The sequence below is a fragment of the Sapajus apella genome, unplaced genomic scaffold (assembly GCF_009761245.1).
Source record: "Sapajus apella isolate SASKATOON/1434 unplaced genomic scaffold, GSC_monkey_1.0 scaffold53, whole genome shotgun sequence".
Taxonomy (NCBI): Eukaryota; Metazoa; Chordata; class Mammalia; order Primates; family Cebidae; genus Sapajus; species Sapajus apella.
In genome coordinates this window covers 1,031,960-1,054,388 of record NW_022436993.1, presented here as the reverse complement: position 1 = coordinate 1,054,388, position 22,429 = coordinate 1,031,960, and the positions used below count along the sequence as shown (strand labels likewise).

The 22,429-nt window shown below is 36.6% G+C and overlaps 1 protein-coding gene across 4 annotated transcripts in view; it reads right to left on the bottom strand.

The window, feature by feature from the left end:
- MPP7 (membrane palmitoylated protein 7) overlaps positions 1 to 22,429 on the bottom strand; it is a 245,382-nt gene that overhangs the window by 48,380 nt on the left and 174,573 nt on the right. For 2 of the 4 annotated variants that reach the window (XM_032243788.1, XM_032243787.1), the window contains 5 exons: positions 16,774 to 16,855; positions 16,130 to 16,215; positions 12,851 to 12,925; positions 12,444 to 12,640; positions 11,902 to 11,966 (listed from right to left, as the gene is read on the bottom strand). In XM_032243788.1, the coding sequence (XP_032099679.1) occupies positions 11,902 to 11,966; positions 12,444 to 12,640; positions 12,851 to 12,925; positions 16,130 to 16,215; positions 16,774 to 16,855 (505 nt within the window). Of the gene's footprint in view, positions 1 to 2,063; positions 2,106 to 3,417; positions 3,430 to 3,531; positions 3,553 to 11,901; positions 11,967 to 12,443; positions 12,641 to 12,850; positions 12,926 to 16,129; positions 16,216 to 16,773; positions 16,856 to 22,429 lie in introns of all 4 variants that reach the window. The other 2 variants (XM_032243784.1, XM_032243785.1) reach the window with 2 other exon arrangements.

Genomic DNA, 22,429 nt, shown 5'->3' with positions numbered 1-22,429 from the left:
GAACTCTGAGACCACTGCATGGGCTAGCTTTGCAGAATGTGAAAGACTCCATGAAATACAAACAAGTTCACCTGCCTGAGCAGCCCCAAACCAACCAGACCCCAGCCAAGACCCCAGACTAAACAGATCCACCAAGCTGACCCAGGCCAGAAGAACCACATTGCTGACCACAGCATCATGAGAATAAATGCTTCTGTTTTAAGCCATTACAGTTTTCGGTAATGGACAGAGAGGTGTTAATGGATGTACAGGGTATCCGGTACACTGTATTATTCTGAAATGAGTAAAGAATTACTATAATTTTAATAAAATCTCTCTCATCATCCAATTCTTACTTAAGTAGATTTTCTCTAGCCTAGAAACTGAAATACTCCATATGTCTGCAAAGGGTTTTCTAGTTTGTTTTGTAAAATGAAAAATCAAAGGGCAGCAATTATAAAAGATACAGTACAAATATTCTGTCTCGGCAGATGGCGATGTAACTTCAGGATGCTCCATTTACCATCTTTGAGCCCTCAGGTAAATACTGTAAACTTTCTAGCCCTTTGTTTCCTTTTCTTAAAATAAATGCAATATCACTAACCTCACAGTATTAGAGATAATACACAGTAAATATCAAATACCGTTTCTGGTGCATTTCTTCAATAACCAGGAAATATTATCATCATACATAATTATTAATCTTAAAATAAGAGAGCTGAAGCCGCTGATCTCTAAATGTGTTTCTGGCTGGGCATGGTAGCTCATGTCTATAATCCCAGTACTTTGGGAGACTAAGGCAGGTGAATCGTTAGAGCTCAGGAGTTTGAGACCAGCCTGGGCAACATGGTGAAACCTCATCTCTACTAAAAATACAAAAAAATTAGCCAGACATGGTGATGCAGGCCTGTAGTCCCAGCTACTTGGGAGGCTGAGGTGGAAAGATGGTTTGTGCCTGGGAGGCGGAGGTTGCAGACAGCCGAGATCGTGCCACTGCACTCCATACTGGGTGACAGAGCCAGACCCTATCCCAAAAAATAATAATAAAATAAAAGTTTGTTTCTATACCATTCATTCGCTCTCACTACTAAAAGCAGAGAGTTTATCATAATGCTTGTATGTGGCAAGAGTGGGAAAGTTTGAAAGTAAAACACTGGGGAAGATCATTTTAATGCCTTGAGCAATTTCTAGATATTTTTGCATATAACAACCCTTGGCATCTCCAAACTAGAAATTTTTTCTGTCAATACAGAGTAGAAAGTTGGTCATAAGGCTTCATTATATTTGGGGCTGCTCAGTCAATGTTTGCTTAGGAGGGACTGTGGGAATAATGTCATAAGAAAACATACACAAAAAATGGCTGAGAATGGTGGTACATGCCTGTAATCCCAGCATTTTGGGAGGCCAAGGTGGGCAGATTGCTTGAGGTCAAGAGTTTGAACCCAGCCTGGCCAACATGGCAAAACCCCATCTCTACTAAAAGTACAAAAATGATCCAGGCATGGTGGTGGATGCCTGTAATCCCAGCTACTCAGGAGGCTGAGGCAGGAGAATCGCTTGAACCCAGGAGGCAGAGGTTGCAGTGAGCTGAGACTGTGCCACTGCACTCCAGCCTGGGCGACAGAGTGAGACTCCAACTCCAAAACGGTAACAATGACAACAAAAAATAAGCAGAAAGTTGTTGGGAAAAAAAAAGGTTATTTACAAGTATTGAATAATTCACAATTAACCAGGCAATTAGAAAAGTCCAGATGCCATTAATTGCATAAAACTGCTTAGTGCCAATAGGATGCTTTCTCATTCTCTATCAGAAACTATACAATTATTTTTACTTTATATAAAAATATACATTAGATAATATAAAGATGGGGCATCTGGAACATTTCTGGAATATAATAACCAAAGCACACTAGGAAACCCTTTGTGTCCAGCCCATTGAGCCTGTGTAACGTGAAGGTACATGCCACCCCCACCGAACCTCAGAGCATGCGAGTGCAAATGCGCTCATTTCAGATAAAACAAGGTAATGACTTCAAGAAAAGCAACAGAAAGAAAGAGATCCTCTTCCATGGCCAAGTGCTCACCTATATAGGTTCCACTGTTGTTACCAGCATAGTCAGCATCTTCTGGATGGAGTGCAAAAGCATACAGAACAAAAGCCAAGAAATAAAGCAGAACAGTTAGACGGCCAGCCGCAGATGCAAAAAATAAACCACTTAAAACAATTAGGTAAAGCACAGCATAGAACAGCCCTCGCAATGCCACTCTTAAACATAAAACAGTGTGTTTTATATTTAAGTTTAAAGTGATATTTTGAAATATCATGCACGGTTTTTTTTTGTTGTTGTTGTTTTTTAATTCCCCCAACTTTCTTCGATGGTTCTGATACAGTTCCAAGAAAAATTATACACGACTTCTCTGATATATATATATAAATATTTTTTGAGGTGGAGTTTTGCTCTTGTCACCCAGGCTGGATTACAATGGCACGATCTCGGCTCACTGCAACCTCCACCTCCAGAGTTCAAGTGATTCTCCTGATTCAGCTTCCTGAGTAGCTGGGATTACAGGCACACACCACCACACCCAGCTAATTTTTGTACTTTTAATAGAGGCAGGGTTTCGCCATGTTGGCCGGCTGGTCTCAAACTCCTGACCTCAGGTGATCCACCTGTCTCAGCCTCCCAAAGTGCTGGGATTACAGGCATGAGCCACCACGCCCAGCCTATGTTTTCAAAGTTAAGAAAATGATGCCACCTGATCCCAAAGTAAATTTATTTGTGTAAATCAGACTTTTTGATAATGGGTAAAAATACAGCACTTATTTTGGCTCATTGGATTAGACAGAAAAGTAAAGATGAAAATATGTCCTTCCTATTGATAAGTAGAGATTTCAAGTTGGGAAGTAACATGGGAATGATATTGCTTTTATAAAAAAAAAAACTGATAAAAACATTTGTAAAGTAAGCAATGTGCTAGTATTTTGAAGTTAAATAAATACTGGGCTGTAAGTATCTTAAAAACTTTATTTAAGTAGTTGGGTACTTATTATTTTAGGCCTCTTTTTTCTAGAACTAGCAGCATAGACTGCACAAAATTCAAATAATTGAGAAGATGCCCCTAGACCCTAAGTCAAAATAAGTCTGTCAATGTATTTGAATACTGTTTATTTCATTCATATTTGAGACTACTGACAGAAGAAAAATATAATGTACTATTTCAGATTACATTCTATATTTCTGCTGCATAAAGAAAAAAAACCATATATCTCTCTTTAAAACAAAGTCTAACCACAATTTTTGGTATTGTAATGTCAAGATGGAAGTTTAGAGGTACAACAGGGTATTTTTATAAGTTGCTTGCTATATTCCATTTAATCCCACATATATGCGCACTAAATAGAACTACTAGACTATGCAGGGTAACTTATACATGTACCTTTAATTTCCTCTGAGAAGCACAAAGAAAATGAGAAAGGAAATGATTACATGTGCAGAAAATACAATTAAAATAGGAAGATGTTGCACCCAAGGGAAAAAAAAATCCACCTACCACACTCAACTGTTTCCTCATCTTAGAAAAGCCAAAAGAAAAAACAAATGTATTTTAAATGTTTCAAAATTATCAGTCAACAAATAAACAGAATTTATGTAAAACTACATTTTAGGCTGCACTGCAGGTTTGTTTTAAAAAGAATGCATACACTTGAGTTGTCAAAACATAGTCCTTACATAGCTTATTAAATAACCAAATGGGAAAAATAACCAGAACATAAATCTTTAGCATTTTTTTCAAAATACTATCTTTAATAAGGGGATATTTATTTTCATAGAACGGTTTTTTTTTTTTTTGTAAATCAATCTGTTCAATACTTAAAAGAAATTTCTTGACAAAAATAGTGGAAAGAAGAAAGGATTTTAGAAACAACAAATTTTGTCCTTAACATATCTAAATATCCTGTACATTTAACAATAACCTGACAATTATCAATGTAATTACACATATCAAATGAGTTATGCAGAATCATTTCTTTTCTTTCTGTCTATATTATCCGATGAAAGGCATTTTAGAAAGTAATCCTAAACAGTTCCTAAATTACTAATAGGATAGCAATTTAAAAGTTAAATAGGGCTTCAAAGACTCGCTGTAAGTTAAGGGTGGAAAAGTACTGGCAATATTGCGGAGGCGAATCGAACTATGAGTCAAGGTAAAACGCATTTCACTACATGGCCTCAGAGGAAACAGGAGTGATCAGAACAGTTCTCCTCTCCCTTGTCCATCCAAGCTACAGAATAGTGGCCAAAGAAAACACTTCCAGAAAAGTGTATACCATGGTATTTTTATTTTCCAAATACCTATGGATCCTTAAACTATGTTGACTTGGTTTGACCAGTATTAGCAAATATCACAAGCAAATAATTATTATTCAGGCTCGTGTTTTGAATCACCAAGTTGTGACTTTATTTATGCTCATGTCTTAGTAGCTCTACCTGTCATGTGGATCTAAAACAAATTGTTAGAAAACAAAGAATAAACTATGTGATGTGGTTTATGCAAACAGCTAGGCATGATGGACATTGGATGGATCATTTTGAAATCTCATATACTCCATCATAAAGTGGGTTGTTAAGCATAGAGTCTATTTTTTGATAGAACCAATAGGATAGATTGAATACTGCACCCTCAATTAAAGACTTAGCGCCATGGAAGTCAAATGATAAAAGCCGTATCACAAAAACCAACAAAAAATTAAAACACCAATGCCAATTTACAAAGAAATCTGTAATTTATATTACATATAGTATATATGTAATATTCTAATAAAATGTCATGAATATGCCATATGAATTTGCAAAAGAATGTTTCTCTGTAAAATTTTTAAGTAGGAAGAGAATATTTTTTATATTACTGATACAATCCCACACATATATTCAGTAGCAAGTATCATGCTTAGTAAACATCCAGTAAGAAAAGGAAAGGAACGGAATATCTTAGACTTAGCAAGTTTGAACAAAGAGGAAAAATTATAGAAAAGGTTGATCTCAGAAGAGCGTTGGGACAGTTGTGTGATTATTACTATATAGAAAGCACTGTTCTATGTACACTAAATGCACAAAATTATTTAATTCCCAAACAATCTATGAGGTCAGCACTATCATCCCCATTTTTTCAGATAGGAAAGAACCCTATAGTGAATTCTCATAATTTTATGTTGCTTTGACATCCATTGTGAATCTAGGCTTAACTTTCTCATATCAGAAACAGGGCTTAGTCACCTTTGACATAGCTTCAGCTCTCTGCCTCCTTCCAGTTCTTCAAGGCAGCCCATCCAGAAATCTGCTTCATACGACTGCCTGCTGGTGACCACTTTGCTATAGGACATAAAAATACAGCCTATTTGACTCTACACCCCACGTGGACCATGCAGATATGCTGCAGTGACCACCTCGCAGTCACAGCATAACTCCACGGAACTCATGCCTGCTTTCTTTACACCCACTAATTAGAACTCCCAGAAGGAAAACTTGCTTGGGTAATGCCCTGGACCCCAGTGAAGGTTTTGGCCCCCTCATCTCTCTTGCTCCCCACACACTGGTTGAATCTGTATCCCAGGCAGCTCCCCTCTTCCTGTTGGCCCTGTGAGGCATGCTGCCCTCCTGTCCAGGATCTGTAAGCAATACACTGCCTCTGCTATTTCACGCGCTCCTGCTATTTCATGTTGCCTCCTCTGTGTCTCACCTGCTGGACACGCCTGAATCTAGGTTTTTCCTGGTCAGGACATTCCTAGAGAGTGAGTGACACAGGTCAGACAAGAGCCCCAAGATGTCTGTCAATATAATCAAGTCCCTGTGAGAGGGGATATCTGGTCACAAGTGGACACTTAGGCATTAGGCCTTCCACCAGGAGAAAGAAGTATCCCATGGAAGGCACCACTGCAGATAGCAACGACCACCTCCCCAGCATCAGGGCAGAGCTAGAGTATATAGCCACTCCCTAGGGAGAGCTCAAGAACAAATCAGAAAGAAAAAAAATATATATACCACTTGTACATGTTAAAATTAGGATTTGGATCTATGCCATCTGGCTCGAGTCTTGAGTTTTTAATTCAATGCTATGCTAATCATGGAAAAACCATGTTTTGATTACTCAAGTCTCTCCCTAGAAATGGGCAGGAGAGAGGTCGAGGGACATGATGTTTCTTCCAAGTTTCCTATCAACTTAGCATGACCTCCCACTACCCCACCAGCCCATCCCTCCCCAAAGCTTCAATATCCAAAGGGAGAGTCTCCCACTAGGAGTAGCTGGGGAGGGCCAGCTCCTCTCCCCAGTGTTATCAAGAGTCCACCATCTGCTATCTTCAAGCACATTAGAGCAGGAGAGGAAAGTCAGAAAATCACAAAGGGGAGGCCAAGAAGGTCTCACAAAGATGAATGTAGCTGAGCACAGTGGCTCATGTCTATAATCCCAGAACTCTGGGAGGCCAGGGCAGGAGGATCACTTGAAGCTAGGAGTTTGCAATCAGCCTAAGCCACATAGCGAGATTCCATCTCTAGAGAAAATTTTAAAAATTAGCTGGGTGAGGTGGTGCACATCTGCAGTCCCAGCCATTCAGGAGGCTGAGACAAGATGATTGCTTGAGTCCAGGACTTCGAAGCTGCAGTCAGCTATGATGGTGCCACTGCACTCAAGCCTGGATGACAGGGTGAGAGCCTGTCTCAAAAAAGAAAAACTTTTTTTTAAGAGAGAGATAAACATACTGTCTTCAGAGAATGGAATAGAAAGGTTGTTGGGAAAAGCAAGTGGTGGGCACTGCACAGTGGACAGTAGTAAATGTCCCATTCCACTGGATGTCACTCTGCAAGGCACATGTGTGATACTCTTTGACAAGTGGAGAAACTGTGTCTATACTAGTGTACTATTATTCACATGGGCAAATTACCATACTAAAAACCACTTTCCTAAATGTCTCACCCTCTACTGCAATCCCTCCTAAAAGTCTACAATAATCCACAACCACAGATCAGACCCCTAAGAGTTAACCAACGCTTTCTAACCTGCATGGCATTGGGTCTCCAGGACAAAATACAAGAGACAATAGGGCTGAGAACCCTTCCTATGGGAGGACTAGAAGTATCTACCCTGAGAGTGTTTCAGAAGCAACATCTTCAGGCATACCAGGAGAACACAGTTCACTGAGATTAAGCATGAGCAGTAACAATGAGAAGCTCTGAACCTCAAGCACCTAGTGATGTAAGTGACTGGATGTGAAATTTACAACTTAGTCCATCTACACCTCTTTCCACACAAACTCTGAACTCTGGCATCTTCCAAATAGTATTAGTATTAGGGAAAAAATACATTAGGTATTTTTTAAAATCCCATGTGTTTCTGTTTATACAAGACCCCACCAATATTAAGAAAATATTTGACAATGTTTTAGACATACAAATTTCATGTAACGGCATAAGCAACGTATTTGTTTTTGAATTAACTTTATGTGTGAAAGCGACAAATAAAATTACTTAAGAATCCAGGAAGAAGGAGCTTATTCAACTTGAAGAGCTTTATTACAATGACTTGTAGCGTCCTGTGATATATTATTTTTAACTGTTGGACCTTCCAAACTATTGGTACCATGTGCAGTAAATTAGTTTTTTTACTCAGTATTTAAATTCATTTGTTGCCTATTGTGATTATCAACTGACAAATGCTTGTCTTCAAATAAACTAGGTTACACCTTGCTTAAATGGATACCCGTTGGCTTCAGTTAAATATTTTCTTTTGGCCAGATGTGATGGCTCATGCCTGTAATTCCAGCACTTTGGGAGGCTGAGGCAGGTGGATCACGAGGTCAGGAGTTTGAGACCAGCCTAACATGGTGAAAGCCTGTCTCTACTAAAAATACAAAAATTAGCCAGTCATGGTGGTGGACGCCTGTATTCCTAGCTACTCCGGAGGCTGAGGCAGGAGAATTGCTTGAATCCAGGAGGCAGAGGTTGCAGTGAGCCAAGATTGTGCCACTGCACTACAGCCTGGGTGACAGAGCAAGATTCTGTCTCAAAAAAACAAAAAACAAAAAAAAACAAATTCTTTTTACCTGCATAATAACAATCATAACCGGTTAAAACAAATTCTACAACAAAATATTTTGTGTTTTGCTTTCTAATCTTTAAATGGTTGAAAAATTATACATTTCTATCTGACTACAAAAATTCTTTAAGAGTTATTTTATAAAACAAAAATTTTGAATTAAGGCAGTTCAGTCAGCAATATTAGACACTTTTAGGTTCTTATGCTTTGATAACTACAAAAGGAAACAACACTATAAAAATTATGCTTGAATATTCTGTTGTAAAATATATTACATGGATAAGAGCTTTTTCTTGCTCCTTTCTGAAGACGATATACACTGGATTTAAATATTTAACATAAATTACATCCTATTGAAGTTAAAGTTAAATTAATTTTATGTCATTAGGAAGACAATTCTTAACTCATAGTTAGATTTCAATAGAAAAGAAACAAACAATACCTCAAAAAAATTCATATTTCTTTCTTAACGGATAGGTAATATATGTAACCAAACTATAAAAAGAAGCTTTAGAAAGAAAATTAGAGTACTTTAAATTATATTGACACAAGAAATGCAAGCTGCCAAGTTTCTGTCAAGCAAAACTACTCCTACATGCTATCTGGGACATAAGATTCAGTTTTACTCATTTCCAGAACACTTAAGCTACATCTTTTATGTAATAATCTAAAAGCTAGTCATCTAAAAGAAAATCTATCAGACTTCAAGGTCTGCATTACTAATACAAATCCATTATGTGGGAACCTATCATTAGATGATGGAGAGTGGGGAAACAAATTTCCATTACCAATATCTTTGTTGGATAAGCAATTCTTCCAAAAAATAGGAGGAGGAGAAAGAGGAGGACCCAAGTCCTTATACCCAGCTACTAAGACTTAGAAAGATTTTAGGTTTAAGAGTTCATGTTTTAGTTTTCAGGAATTTTTTATTTTAAGAGGTAATCTTTTTTTTTTTTTTTTTTTGGTTTGAAAGACTTTTTTATTCTTCTGGGTTGATATTAGATACACCAAGATTCTTAAGAGGAAGAAATAACCAAGCATCAAAAATGAATCTGACTTACACTTATGAATTTTGCATAAGGAGGTTAGTTTTAAAGCCTACAGCGCTTGTTATTATCATGGCTCCTGATTTTACTTACCTTGGAGCCAAGAACTAGAGCTGTAGCACAAATACAAATATGCAAAGATAATAAGATTGGGATGTGCCCTTTCTTGTTTACTTCTATGTTGATATTAACTGAAACCCTATAGTTCCAGAGCCATCTTCCATGAACTTTTCCTCCATGCAAACTTAAGTCATGGTGATACACTACAAATAAAATAAAGAGCAAAATAGAGAATAAGAAAAAGAGTAATACAAGCAATCACTTTGTGAAAAAAGTTAACTGGCTAATTTGGTAAATGTTATTACATGACTAGATTCATTAATTCAAATCTGATATTTACAATTTCATCCTAGGTTTTAAGTACACTTGTAAAAACTAGTGGAGAAAGTTTTTATCATTGTATTTTAAAAATAAATTTATAAACTTCTACGTGTTAGAATTATTCTTCCTTTAAAAATTTTATATTAAATCAGAAACTTTTTAGAAAACCCTATTCTATTAATATTCAAAATCATAAAAACAAAAGATTTTATGCCAATTTGCCATTTTTCTTCATAGCATTTTCCTATAATTCAGCAAAGGGCATGATAATGAAAGTTTCCATTTAATGTAAGTATTCTAAAACCCTAAGTACCAAATACTGAAATCCAGGAAGTAGTGAATCAGATGGCCTTTACAAGTTTTAGTTATGTAAAGAATCATCATCAAAACATAGGCTAAAGTGCTTTTAAATGACATTTAAAATGTTCAGAATCAATACAATGATTTATGCATAATTTTTAACTTTATATGAGACAATATTCAAGAAAATTTCAAGTAGAATTTCAATTCTTAATTTAATTGTCACAGAAATATATTGTCCCTCTGAACAAGGCCATGTTTGTTAGATGCTTATGCTTTAATAAGGATAATTTTGACCAGATTTATTTGAAAATAAATAACATATATAAAAACAAATAATGCGTCTCAGTTTGAATCAAAAGCTAGTTTAATAAAAAAGATAGAGAGAGAAGAAAGAAAGAGAGGAGGACCAGGAAACATTTCTGAATGGAATTCAAGAGGCAGAAACGGCAAAAAACCAAATTAGTCAAATGAGGACACTTCAGTAAAGATAAATGCTAGAATAAACATTTATCAGATGCAATATTAACATAAAAAAGAAATTATACAAATCAACAGACAAAATGACTCTGTTACAATTAATACTTCTACATACACACACACACAGACACAGACACACACACACACACACACACACACACACACACACACCCCTCACCTTCATATGCTATAGAGAAACCAGTTTGGAAGAGCTATTAAAAAGCAATGTATCCCTTTTGTATAGTTCTTTTAAAGAAACACATATACACTTATCAAAACTTTTGAATCAATGTAAATTCATAATAATATTAAACAGTAAATTTCTAAGTTGCCTAGGACTCAGAGATGATCCAGATTCAAGTATATTTATTTCATCTTTAAGTTATACATATCTTATCCCACATATTCCAAATATATTAGAAATGTGTAAGCCCCCTATTTAAAAATCCCTTTAAAAGCAAGTCAGGTGGATACGTCAAAACTCCTTTCTGTTGGTAAGTTGGCTAGTGAAAAGTCACCACGCTTACGAACAACGCCATGTTCTGAAAAGTCACCATGCTTACGAACAACGCGATGTTCTCACGAAAGCTTTAAGCTTTCTGATGTCAGAAGATGTGCAGCATTCTGTGACAAGGGTTTTTTCCCTTGTGCCCAGGTTTAATGTAGCAAGAACAAGCAGGCTTTTGAATCAGTGCTCCACTTTAAGCATTTGCCTGCTTGTGAGATTTATACTCAACTACAGTTTGGCTCCCTTCTAATGCGATTCCTGGGCTATACGCTTCTGCAAACTGACAGAAATCACAGGAGATGTGAAAAATGCAACGATACTAAAAACAGATGTTGGTGTAAAATTCCAGGGCCATTTACTTGGTCATTTCACTGTTTAATGTACAACTTCTATGCTGAAAACAAAGGGCTCGTTTTTTCCTCTTAAAATACCTAGAACCATGAAATATCTAGAGGAGGTGAAATAGGAAATTTATGGGATGGAGACTTGAGGAGGTGGGTGGTGGGAAGTAAAGAAAAGCTGACAGAAGGTTAGGTTGAAAGAAGAAAAAAAGTGCTTAAATCCACACTATGTTTTTCAGTAGTCATAGAGTGGCCATCCTTCGTCTTTCTCTCATTGTTTTAAATCTAGTCCAGTGATAACTCCAAATGGATAGGCTACAGGTCGGAATGATCTGGGGATGAGACAGGAATTAAGAACAATTGGTCTTGAGCATAGTTGCTTTTGTGCCAAAGAAAATGGTAGATTTTGTTTCTCCCTAATATTTACCAAGGAATACCTAACCCAAACCTCCTGTCTGAAAAAATAAAAGAGCTGCATTTTAGGTGACATTTAATAAAATACCTACATTTGGAAGTCAAAGAGAGGAGTAATAGCAGTTACTTTCTTAAAGAGTGAGTCATGGATTTATTATTAACAACCTCAACCACCCTTTTCTTCAAAAGATTCACATTAATATTCCAAATATGAATCTATTTGTTTATTCCTGAGAAATGATGATCCCAAAGTTATTGCTAGGGTAATATAGGAACCTTTGTTCTGCCACGAGCACCTGCTTTAATAGTAAAAAAGAAACAGCAGGGTTTGGTTACTCTATATTCTTATTAACAAACTTACATGACTTCCTGTTGGAAACTTTAAGGGGCTGAACCAATATTTCTGGTCGTCTCAGAGCCAGTCTCCTGGGAGAAAGAAGTCAACATGCCCATCAATTTTCAGCACAGGTCCAAGGTGAATACAACTTCAAAATATTTAGTTTTAAGAAAAAAACTAAAGGTTAGATAAAAAATGAATGTAATGCAATCTATTCAAATTAAGAAACAAATCGTCCACTTTCACATTTTTGTAAATTATCTTCCCTCCCTCCAAAACCAATGGTCTTTTTTTTTTCCACCTTTCACATCAACATGGTTTCAAGATATTAATGTGCTATTTTCCATTTGCTTCATAACAAAAAATCTAATATGACCCGGTACTGTCATATTATTTTTGGTCATTCATCATACTTAGTTAGACAAAACAGAAATCCAAACCCAAGGGATAAAAAATTCTAAGGCAAGGTTTTATAGCATATTTTATCATATCAATGCTAGAATGATATTTTGCAGAGAACAAAAGGTCAGCTGGAGAAAAGCCATTATTATGTACCAGTAGCTCACCTTTCCTGGAAATGCTTTGAGGGGATCAAGCCTGCCCTGGGATTGGCATCACCTTCGTGTTTTGCTTGCCACCAAGTTGCATCATCTTGGCTCATAATCTGAAGAATATCTCCCTTTTTGAAAGAAAGCCCAGCTTCCTTACATGGAATTGCCTTATCCTCATTAGGATTATAGTCAAAGAGGGCTTTGATAAACATCTGGAAGAAAAGTTTCACTGAAGATGAATAAAGATAAAAAATATACAAGAAATGCCCTATATTCTCCCCTAACTCTGATTCAAAACATAATAATTTTAAAACTAGAATATTAAAAGAAATGCGTTGTGACAAAGTGGATATGTGTTTAATGGAAAAACACGACTTCCCTCCCACACACACACCCAAAAAATGTTTTTAAGCAATGATTACCTTGCCTTCTTTTGATGGCGTCTCCTCTTTGATGCCGGGTATAATCTTAAACGTAATTGCTCCCTGAGACTGAGCCTGGTATCAGATGAAAGAAAGAGTTATAAGAAAACCAGAGCCAAGGAAAAATAAGGTAAAATAGGTAGAAACTGAAATGCATCTGAAAATTTACAAGCTTGAGGTTTCTACTCTTAGATAGACTAAACGGAGGAAACCGTTTTTGTAGAAATTCCTGTAATGTGAGAAAGAAAGCTCTGAAGTTTGTAGAGTAAGTTAAAAAACATTAACTCCTAAATCCACTTTTACTTCCTGTGTACTTTCAAACTGTCACTAAATAGATTCTCATCCAAGTTTCCTCAAAATAGAAACACACAAAATATGCACAGCACCTTAAATAAACACGGAATTAAATGACTAGAATAGATCATGTATAAAGGGCTGAGTGCAGTGGCTCATGCCTGTAATCCCAGCACTTTGGGAGACCAAGGTGGCAGGATCACCTGAGTACAGGAGTTCGAGACTATTCCAGGAAATACGGCAAAACCCCAATCTCTACCAAAAAAAAGTAAAAATTAGCAGAGTGTGGTGATGAGGCTAAGGTCTCTTGAGTCCAAGAGTTCAAGGCTGCAGTGAGCTGTGATTGCACAACTGCACTCCAGTCTAGGCGACAGAGCAAGACGCTCTCTTAAAAAAAAAAAAAAAGGGAATAATGTACAGCATGGTACAGGCAGTTACATTTAAGTGTCAGCATCCATGTTTTGGGGAACAAAACACCTATATTGTTCACTAGTGTGGTTATAAAACACATTATTCAATTAGTGGCAATGCCTATCAGAAAAAAACAATAAAGAACATTTATATCTATTGTATTCTGGTGAGTAAAATGGAGAGATTCATTGCAAGACGAAATGATTATCTAGTCTAACTTCATTAAAGCAAGTACCAGCACCCACAAACTTTTGTTATCTCAGACAAGATCTCTCTTTAAATATACTCTCATGTCATTTTCTGTTTCTCTCTTTTTAGCATTTACTGTGGCCATATTTAATTATTTATGCAATTATTTCTTAAGATATGTTACTCCTGCCAAATTGTATGCGCCACAAAAGCACTAAATACTTGGCACATTTGAAAGATATGTACTGTCTGTCAATTTCCATGGTAGAAATACTTTCACTATAGCCAATTTCGATTCACCAGCATGAAGTTGCTGAAAGCTGAATTGGGAAATGGTGCATGCAGTCAGCTTTGGCAACCCTTAAGAAGGCAGCTCTAGTGCAACACAGTAACTTAAGTAAAATGGGTTTCTGTATACATGAATAACAGAATATAAAGGGTTGATTTATTTCGAAATAGCAATATCATTGCTATTGCTTATCATAAAAGGCACTCACAAATCTTATTAAGTATTCTTATACTGTAATACTGAATTGCATTGGTAGAGAGAAAACAAAAGTCTTCTCTATAATCTCCTCTTATTTTTCTAGTTTTTATATTTGTTTTTTTTTTAAATGGATCTATGGTCCTTATAACAGTGTCATTTATAAAGAACTCAATCTATGTGAGCAATTGTTATTATTATTACTGCTAAGCCATATAGGTCTATCTCTCATTGTGATTGCCTCACAATAACCTAGCATATAGATGAATGATTACCTGATCAATGCAACTATCTTGGTAGTTTCCAAATGTTTTTAAAATATTTTGTTTATACACATTTACCAAATTATTGCTTGAGGATTAATTTCCAACAGTTGAATTTCTTGATTAAAGGGTATGCACATTTAAAATTTTGATAGTTTCAGATCTCAAAATGTTCTACTAATAATTTATTCCATCCCCAAATCATTAAACATATCTATTTTCCTATACCCTGACCAACTCTAAGCATCATCAAGCTTTCCAACCTCAAGTAACCCGATGCTTTCCAGATATCTGTGTTTTCTTTTGTAAAGTATTTGTCCAAATGCTCTCCTGATTTTTCTGTAAATGTTTTTCTTATTGATTTTTATCATCTCCCTCTATACTGAAATATTACCCTTTTATTATATATATAAATATTTTTCCTACAATCTCATTTGTCTTTTATGTTTCTTTATGGCACCTTTTTTCTGCAAAGAAAGTTTTGAATTTGAGTAGACACATCTGTTATTTTTCTATTTGATTTTCATATCAAGGTTAAAAAGTCTTTTTCTACCTTGTAATTATAAAACTTGTATATTACATTTTATTGTGCAATTTTCGTGATAATTTTGCACTTAAGTATTTAATTTGCCAGGAATTTATTTTTATGTATTGTGTAAAACAAAAATTGACCTTATTGTTTTCTGAGTCATTAACCTCATACCATTTATGAAATGGTTCCACTGTCTTCCCACCGATTTAAAATACCACCTTAACCATATACTAAATTTTCATTTATACAGAGATCTGTTTTGAGACACACTCAAACCTCTTCTAGTTGCTATAGGTTTCCAGTACGTTTTCATATATAAAAGAGTTTCCCTTCCTTTTATCTCACAAATGAACCTTAGAATTAATACTGCCAAGGCCTAAAATAATTTTATTCAAATATCAGATTTCAAAAAACATCTAAATTAGTTTGACTAATTTGTATTGCTATGATCCACAGCCTAGAATATGGTGGTGTCAATGGGAGGAGGAGAAAAATAAATGCATCACCAACCACAGGGTAGATGCCATCTGTTAAGTCAGACTCAGGACAGGCACTAAGCTTTTTTTGTTTGTTTGTTTTTTTGAGACCCAGGCTGGAGTGCAGTGGCTTGATCTCAACTCACTGCAACCTCCATCTCCCAGGTTCAAGCAATTCTCCTGCCTCAACGTCTGAAATAGCTGGGACTACAGGCACCCACCACCATGTGCAGCTAATTTTTTGTTGTTGTTGCTCCTTTAGTAGAGACAGGTTTCACCATGTTGGCCAGGCTGGTCTTGAACCACTGATCTCAAAGTGCTGCGATTGGGATTACAGGCATAAACCACTATACTCAGCCCTAAAACTCTTTATATATACTACCTCATTTAATCCTCAAAACACTCCAGATGGATAGTTACCTCTTATTCCCATTTTGTAAATGAAAACACTGAGGGATGAACAGATTAAGGTATTTTCCAAGGACACACAGGGATTAAGTGATGGAGCTGGGGTTCGAACCGTGCACTGCTTAATCCAAATCCTGTATATGTCAAACCAAGTCTAAAAGTCTGAAATATACTGATTCAATTTTATTTTTATTGCACCTTTAAAAGGAATTTACAGCTTACCAAAATCTGTATTATTTCCTCAGGACTTTTATCCTTAACTGGTATCCCATTCACTTCCCTAAGTTCATCACCAACGTGAATAAGACCTGAGAAATAGGAGATTTGGTAAATTAGCAGTGTTACCCACAACAGAAACTGTAATTTGCAGTTGTTTCCATAACTAAAGCATTGTCAGGTGCGCTAATACACTTAACGATTGGAAAGGAGACCTTCACATGTCTCAGGTTTCAGCCTCTATGCCTCTCCACAGCAGTGACACAAAGATCACAACATAGTAATGCTGGACAAGAAATGGTAGCAGCAGCTTGGTCTTTGTCTAGAAGTGCACATCACTGATATCTGATCCTTATAAAACAACGTTTATTTATCTTAAAGGCTACATGCTCTTAGCAGTACTTTTCAATTGAGAAGCACAGAAACAAGTTTTAATATAGCTTTGGATGCTTGTGTACAAGAAGACCAGAGAGTAATATTTATCTATCATTTATTTAAATAGGCTCTCACATTTCAACACAGAGAACAATATCATATTACTTATTTTGCTGTATTAGATCCAAAGATGATCATCCTCTTAGTTATCTATTGGAAATGCTACACACAAAATATGTGACTTGTCTGTATTCCATTAACATTTAAAGTCTCACCACTTCTATCTGCAGCTCCTCCTCTCATGATTCTGGCCACAATGATCGCCCCAGTCTGCTCATCCTTCTTAATTGTAGCTCCCTTTTAAGACAAAAGCAAAAGCATTTGTGGGTAAATGTGTGTACTGGGTGTTAGAAAAAGGGAGGAAATAAGGACATTCATCTGAAAAAAGGGAAAACAACTACAAAAAAAATAAATGAGGCAGGAAGAATAGACATCACACCATTTGGCTTATAATATCTATTCTCATGACTAGATAGAGGAAATTCTATCTACACAGCATCTAAGGGTTTCAGCCCAATTTAAAGATTTTTGAAATCTTCGACCTCTTCAAAATTGGGTAAAATAAATGTATCTTCTCTCCATTATAAAAATACCTTGTATTTGAATGCTGTTTGGTTTTTACTCTTTTAAAGCACTTCATTTTATCCTTAGAGTATCCCATCAAGAAAGTGGAATAGTGATAATTATACTAATAGACAAAAGATTCTATATGTTAGAAAACTAAAACCCAGGTCATTTGACTTTCAGTCAGTTCAGTGATCCTTCTATCACACTCAGTTACCAAAGTTTAAAAAAAAAAAAAAAAAAAAAAAACAGGCCAGGCACAGTGGCTCAAGCTTGTAACCTCAGCACTTTGGGAAACTGAGACAGGCAGATCACCTGAAATCAGGAGTTTGAGACCAGCCTTGTCAACATTGTGAAACCCTGTCTCTACTAAAAATACGAATTAGCCAGGCATGGTGGCAGATGCCTGCAATCCCAGCTACTAGGGAGGCTGAGACAGCAGAATCCCTTGAACTGGGAGGCAAAGGTTGCTGTGAACTGAGATCATGCCATTGCACTCTTGCCTGGGTGACAGAGTAAGATTCCATCTCAAAAAAAAAAATAAAATGGTGATAATTGTAAAGAAAAAGAAAAAAGTTAAAACCCAGAAATTAGTCATATTTGTTGCCTAAGTCTAAGACAAATGATTAGAAGAAAGAGCTCTTACTCCATGGTTTTAGTGAACTAGGATTGTACCTAGTACAAACAGAACTAAGTACTGGCATAAGATTAGGAAACAATCTCAAAAAGAAGCCAAAAATTCTCCACTTACAGATACTCAGAAGCAAATTAACTGCTGCTTTGTAAGAACGACAGGCACAAGTGGTTACTTTGAAAGCCTTTCCATGACTTTCCTTTTAAGAGTCTGGCATTGGTTTTGCAAAGCCATCCAACATTGCATAACACTGCTAAAAAGGTATGCTTTTCAGTGGTGGCAGAATTCATCCCAAAGAAGTGGAATTTTTCTCAAGTTTGTCAGTAAACACATTTATATCATCATTAAAGAACAGATATGTAAACAAAGTAATAGTCCATCTGCAATAAGTATCTTTATATGAAACTATCAAATACATAGCTAATAATAGTAAAAAAATCAAAGAATTAAATGACAGGCATTTTGCAGCATTTTCCATCACCTATGCACGCATTCAAAGCCAAAGGCTTGAATGAACATCTCTCCATGGTCATAAACCTTAGACTCACCAATTATTGGTACTTTCTGCTTTTACTTCAATTTCTAACTTGTTGCTAAAACTACTGGAAATGTAATATTCTCAATATAATTAATTAGTTTGATTAGATCAACTTTCATTTTCCTTAATAATATGTCTCAAATTTTCCCACCAAATATGACCAATGGCAGAAAAGCCTAGTAATCTAACTCTACTTATCCATAGTTTCTGGATGAGAAATTGAATATCAAAGGACCATAATTTGTCTAAGATCAGACAACTAGTATATGGAAAATCCAGGACTTGTTTATGGCAATCTGACCAGCGACACTGGACATTCATCTTAATCATCATCCAGTATGGCTTAACCTCTATCTTCCCATAACCTTGCATTCCTAAGTTCATTCTATCCATGAGTTCATTACTTTTGTGGGAAATTGCATGTCATATTCCCACATTAAGTGTTAAAAATGGTTTTGAGGCTTCAAAGGCTATAAGAAGATCTGTAGCTGCCATTCACTCCTCTGGAAACATCTCACTGCCATGTAAAAATCATGACCACGGCTATGCCATGAGGAAGCCCAAGCTAGCCAAGTGAAGATGTCACTTAGAGAAAGAGATACTTGGCCAGCCCCCAACCTTCCAGCTCCAAGCCCAGGTAACAGCTGTGTAAATGAAAGAGCCCTCAGTTGACTCCGGCCACCACCATCTGACTGTATGCATGAGCAACTCCAAGTGAGAACTTCCCAGCTGAGCTCATCAACCCCCAAAATAATATTGTTTTAGATACAACATACAAGAGTGGTTTGTAATACAGAATTAGTTAAGTGGAACCAATCTCTGTCCACTGTGGATTTTGATGTTTTTCAGTATAGGGCTATTTTGTTTGTTGTGCTTAATGCTCACCCCTTGGGTTTCTTCTGTATTCAATGAGGGCTTACAATAAGCTGAGGAAAAAATGTCTGTTTTCTCATCCTAATGGGGGAGACAAGATCATAAACAAGAGAGGGAATAATTGCATACATTTTACAGTGGTAGATTAGCCTGTTTTCACACTGCTGATAAAGACATACCCAAGACTGGGCAATTTACAAAAGAAAGAGGTTTAATGGACTTACAGTTCCATGTGGCTGGGGAGGCCTCACAATCATGGTGGAAGGCAAGGAGGAGCAAGTTACATCTTACATGGAAGGCAGCAGGTAAATATAAAATTTGCGCAGGGAAACTCCCATTTTTGAAACCATCAGATCTTGTGAGACTTATTCACTATCACGAGAACAGCATAGGAAAGACCTGTCCCCATGATTCAGTTATCTCCCACTAGGTCCCTCCCACAACACACGGTTATTATGGGAGCTATAAGATGATGTTTGGGCGGGGACACAGAGCCAAACCATATCAGGTGGTAAATACTGTAGGGGTGTGAGGGGATGTAGGGCAGGAAATAGAAGACCAGGATGCCAGGGCAGGTGGAGGAAAGACAATGAGAAGACACAGGACTCACTGGGAACATGACATCTGAGTGAACATAGACTGGACAAAGGCGAAAAAGTTAGCCAATGGGAAGGAACAGAAGACACAGCCAATGCAAGGTGCCAAGGGGGCCGTGAATGAAATGCTCAAGGGAGAGCAAGGCAGCCAGTGTGGTTGGAGCCCAGTAGAAGAGGGGCAGCAAGAAGAGAAGAGGTCAAAGGTAGAAGGAAGTCAGCTATGTGCTTTCTGTGCTTTACGAGTCACTGTGAGGATGCTGGGCTTTACTCTGAATGAAAGAGAGGAAACATGCAAGGTTGTGAACAGCAGGAGGGACAAAATCTAGAGGGACCACTCCACCTACTGTGTTAAGAGTTGAAGGATGGTAAGTACTACAGCAATGAAATTAATGAGAGGTTAACGCATGTTAGGAATTCCTTATCTGAAATGCTTAGATGTTTCAGATTCCATATTTTTTCAGATTTGGGCACATTTGCATTCTTATCGGTTGAACATCCCAAATCCAAGAATATGAAATCCAAAAAGCTCCAATGACCATACCCTTGGGGCTTGTGTCTGCACTCAAAATGTTTCACATTTTGGCACATTTTGGATTTCAGATCTTCAGATTTGGGATGCTCACTCTGCACAATAATTCAAGGGAATTATGATGGTGGCACAGATCTGACTGGCAGGAGTAGAGGTGATGAAAAGGAATCTGGATATATTATTGGTAGAGTCAAAAAGGATTTCCCAATGGATTGTCTCTGGAATGCAAAAGAAAGGGAGGGATTAAAGACAGGCTCAATGTCTTTTGGCTGAGCAGCTGGAAGGATGGAATTGCCATCAACTAAAAGGGGTTAAGACAAGGCTAGAACCGATTTGGGGACAAAGATCAGCAGTTTATTTTCAGATATATGAAAATTGAGATGTCTATTAGACCTCCAAATGGAGATAATGAATAGACAGATGGATATATGAATTTAAGGATTAGAAGAAAGAACTGGAAGAGAAATAAATAATCTTGGGAGTCTCCGGCACATAGAAGCTTTTTAAAGCCATAGGCAGGATAAAATCACTTCTGGAATGTGTAGATAAAGCAAAGCAATCTGATGTGTAAGGGTCTCATTATAGACAGAGATAAGTGCCCTAATAGAGTGTTCTTGTATCCCCTGACTCTACTTTGCTTGGAGGGTAAACTACAGACCTGAAGAACAATCTCCCACTTTCTACATAGTACTACCGCTTGAATCAATCTTCATTTTGAACCCTTCATTCTTAAAGACTTCTATTTCCACATTGCATTCCAAACCTCTCTTACCACAATTGCTTGATGTATTCCCAGTGCAACATATTTGCATGAAAATATTATCAAATCTCAAAAACATAGAGCACATTACATGTGATACTGTAAGTCATCAATCCTATGCCATAGTCTGCAAATGTAAAATAAATTAAAATTGGATCTAATGTGATAAAACTGACATATTTTCCTACATAATTATTTTGAATTTATTCTGTGTGATTTTGGTTTAAAAATTGAGCATGGAAAATTTCAAGTTAGATTGAAAAAATAAATTCTGGTTAGATTTTTGTTAATTATTATTTCTGTAAAATGTTTTATAAAAGGGACTGCTTACTGAGTTATCATAATTTCCGTACACCAAAAAAATTGATCTATAGAATTGCTTGAACCCAGGAGGCAGAGGTTGCAATGAGCCAAGATCACACCACTGCACTCCAGCCTGGGCAACAGAGCAAGACTCCATCTCAAAAAAAAAAATTATCTAATTTATCTCCTATTAATTGCCAGTATTGCCAGGTCTCCTCAAGTAGGTGGCACAGTGAATTTCAGGCTGAGCCTTTGAAATAAGTGTTTTTAAAGTGTGATTTACCAAAAAACTTGCACCAAGAACATCTAAGACACTTTTTTCAAGGGATCTTGTCCCTCAAGTGATCACCCTTTTTCCTATCCATTATCTAATACCTACACGACCTGTGTTCACAGCCTGTTCTCCGAGGTAACCATTCTCTCCTTGATCAGATGCAATCTAGCTTTTATCTTTACTATTCTAATATTTACATAATGCTTGCATATTGCTTCAGAATTCATAAAGCATTCCAAACATGTCATGTCTTAGCTGATATTCAAAAATACTTGCAAAGAGGTATATTTCCTGATTTTCTGATAAGGAACCTGAGGCTGAGATGGTCAGGGGTTTTCTCTGTAGGATACAGCACAAAGTGACAGAATCCCAATTCCCACTTAGGTCATCCAAAGCAAGCTCAGTATTCATGACATCACATTATGGATCCCAATAAACAAAATTGCATTTTTAGATAACACTGGTAACCTACACCTTAGTTGCCAAATGTTACAGCCTTTCTTCATGAATCACTTGCCAAGCATTTCCTGAGCATCCACTTGTTAGAATTTTGTTTCAGCTTAGCTTCCCACACTTTGCCTACTTCTGATTCTCATGACTGGGACTCATTCTCCTAAAGATATCTTTGACTCTTAATCTTCTCTCTGAGTGTTTTTCATTTTGCTTTGACAGTCTTGTGGCTTCTCCAGTAATCTCCCCAAACTAACAAATGTCATTTAACTGATGTTAAATAACAAATCTGTTGAAAGTATTTTCTATTTTTCTAGGTAGTTTATTTTTTGAACTTTAAATTTGTTCAC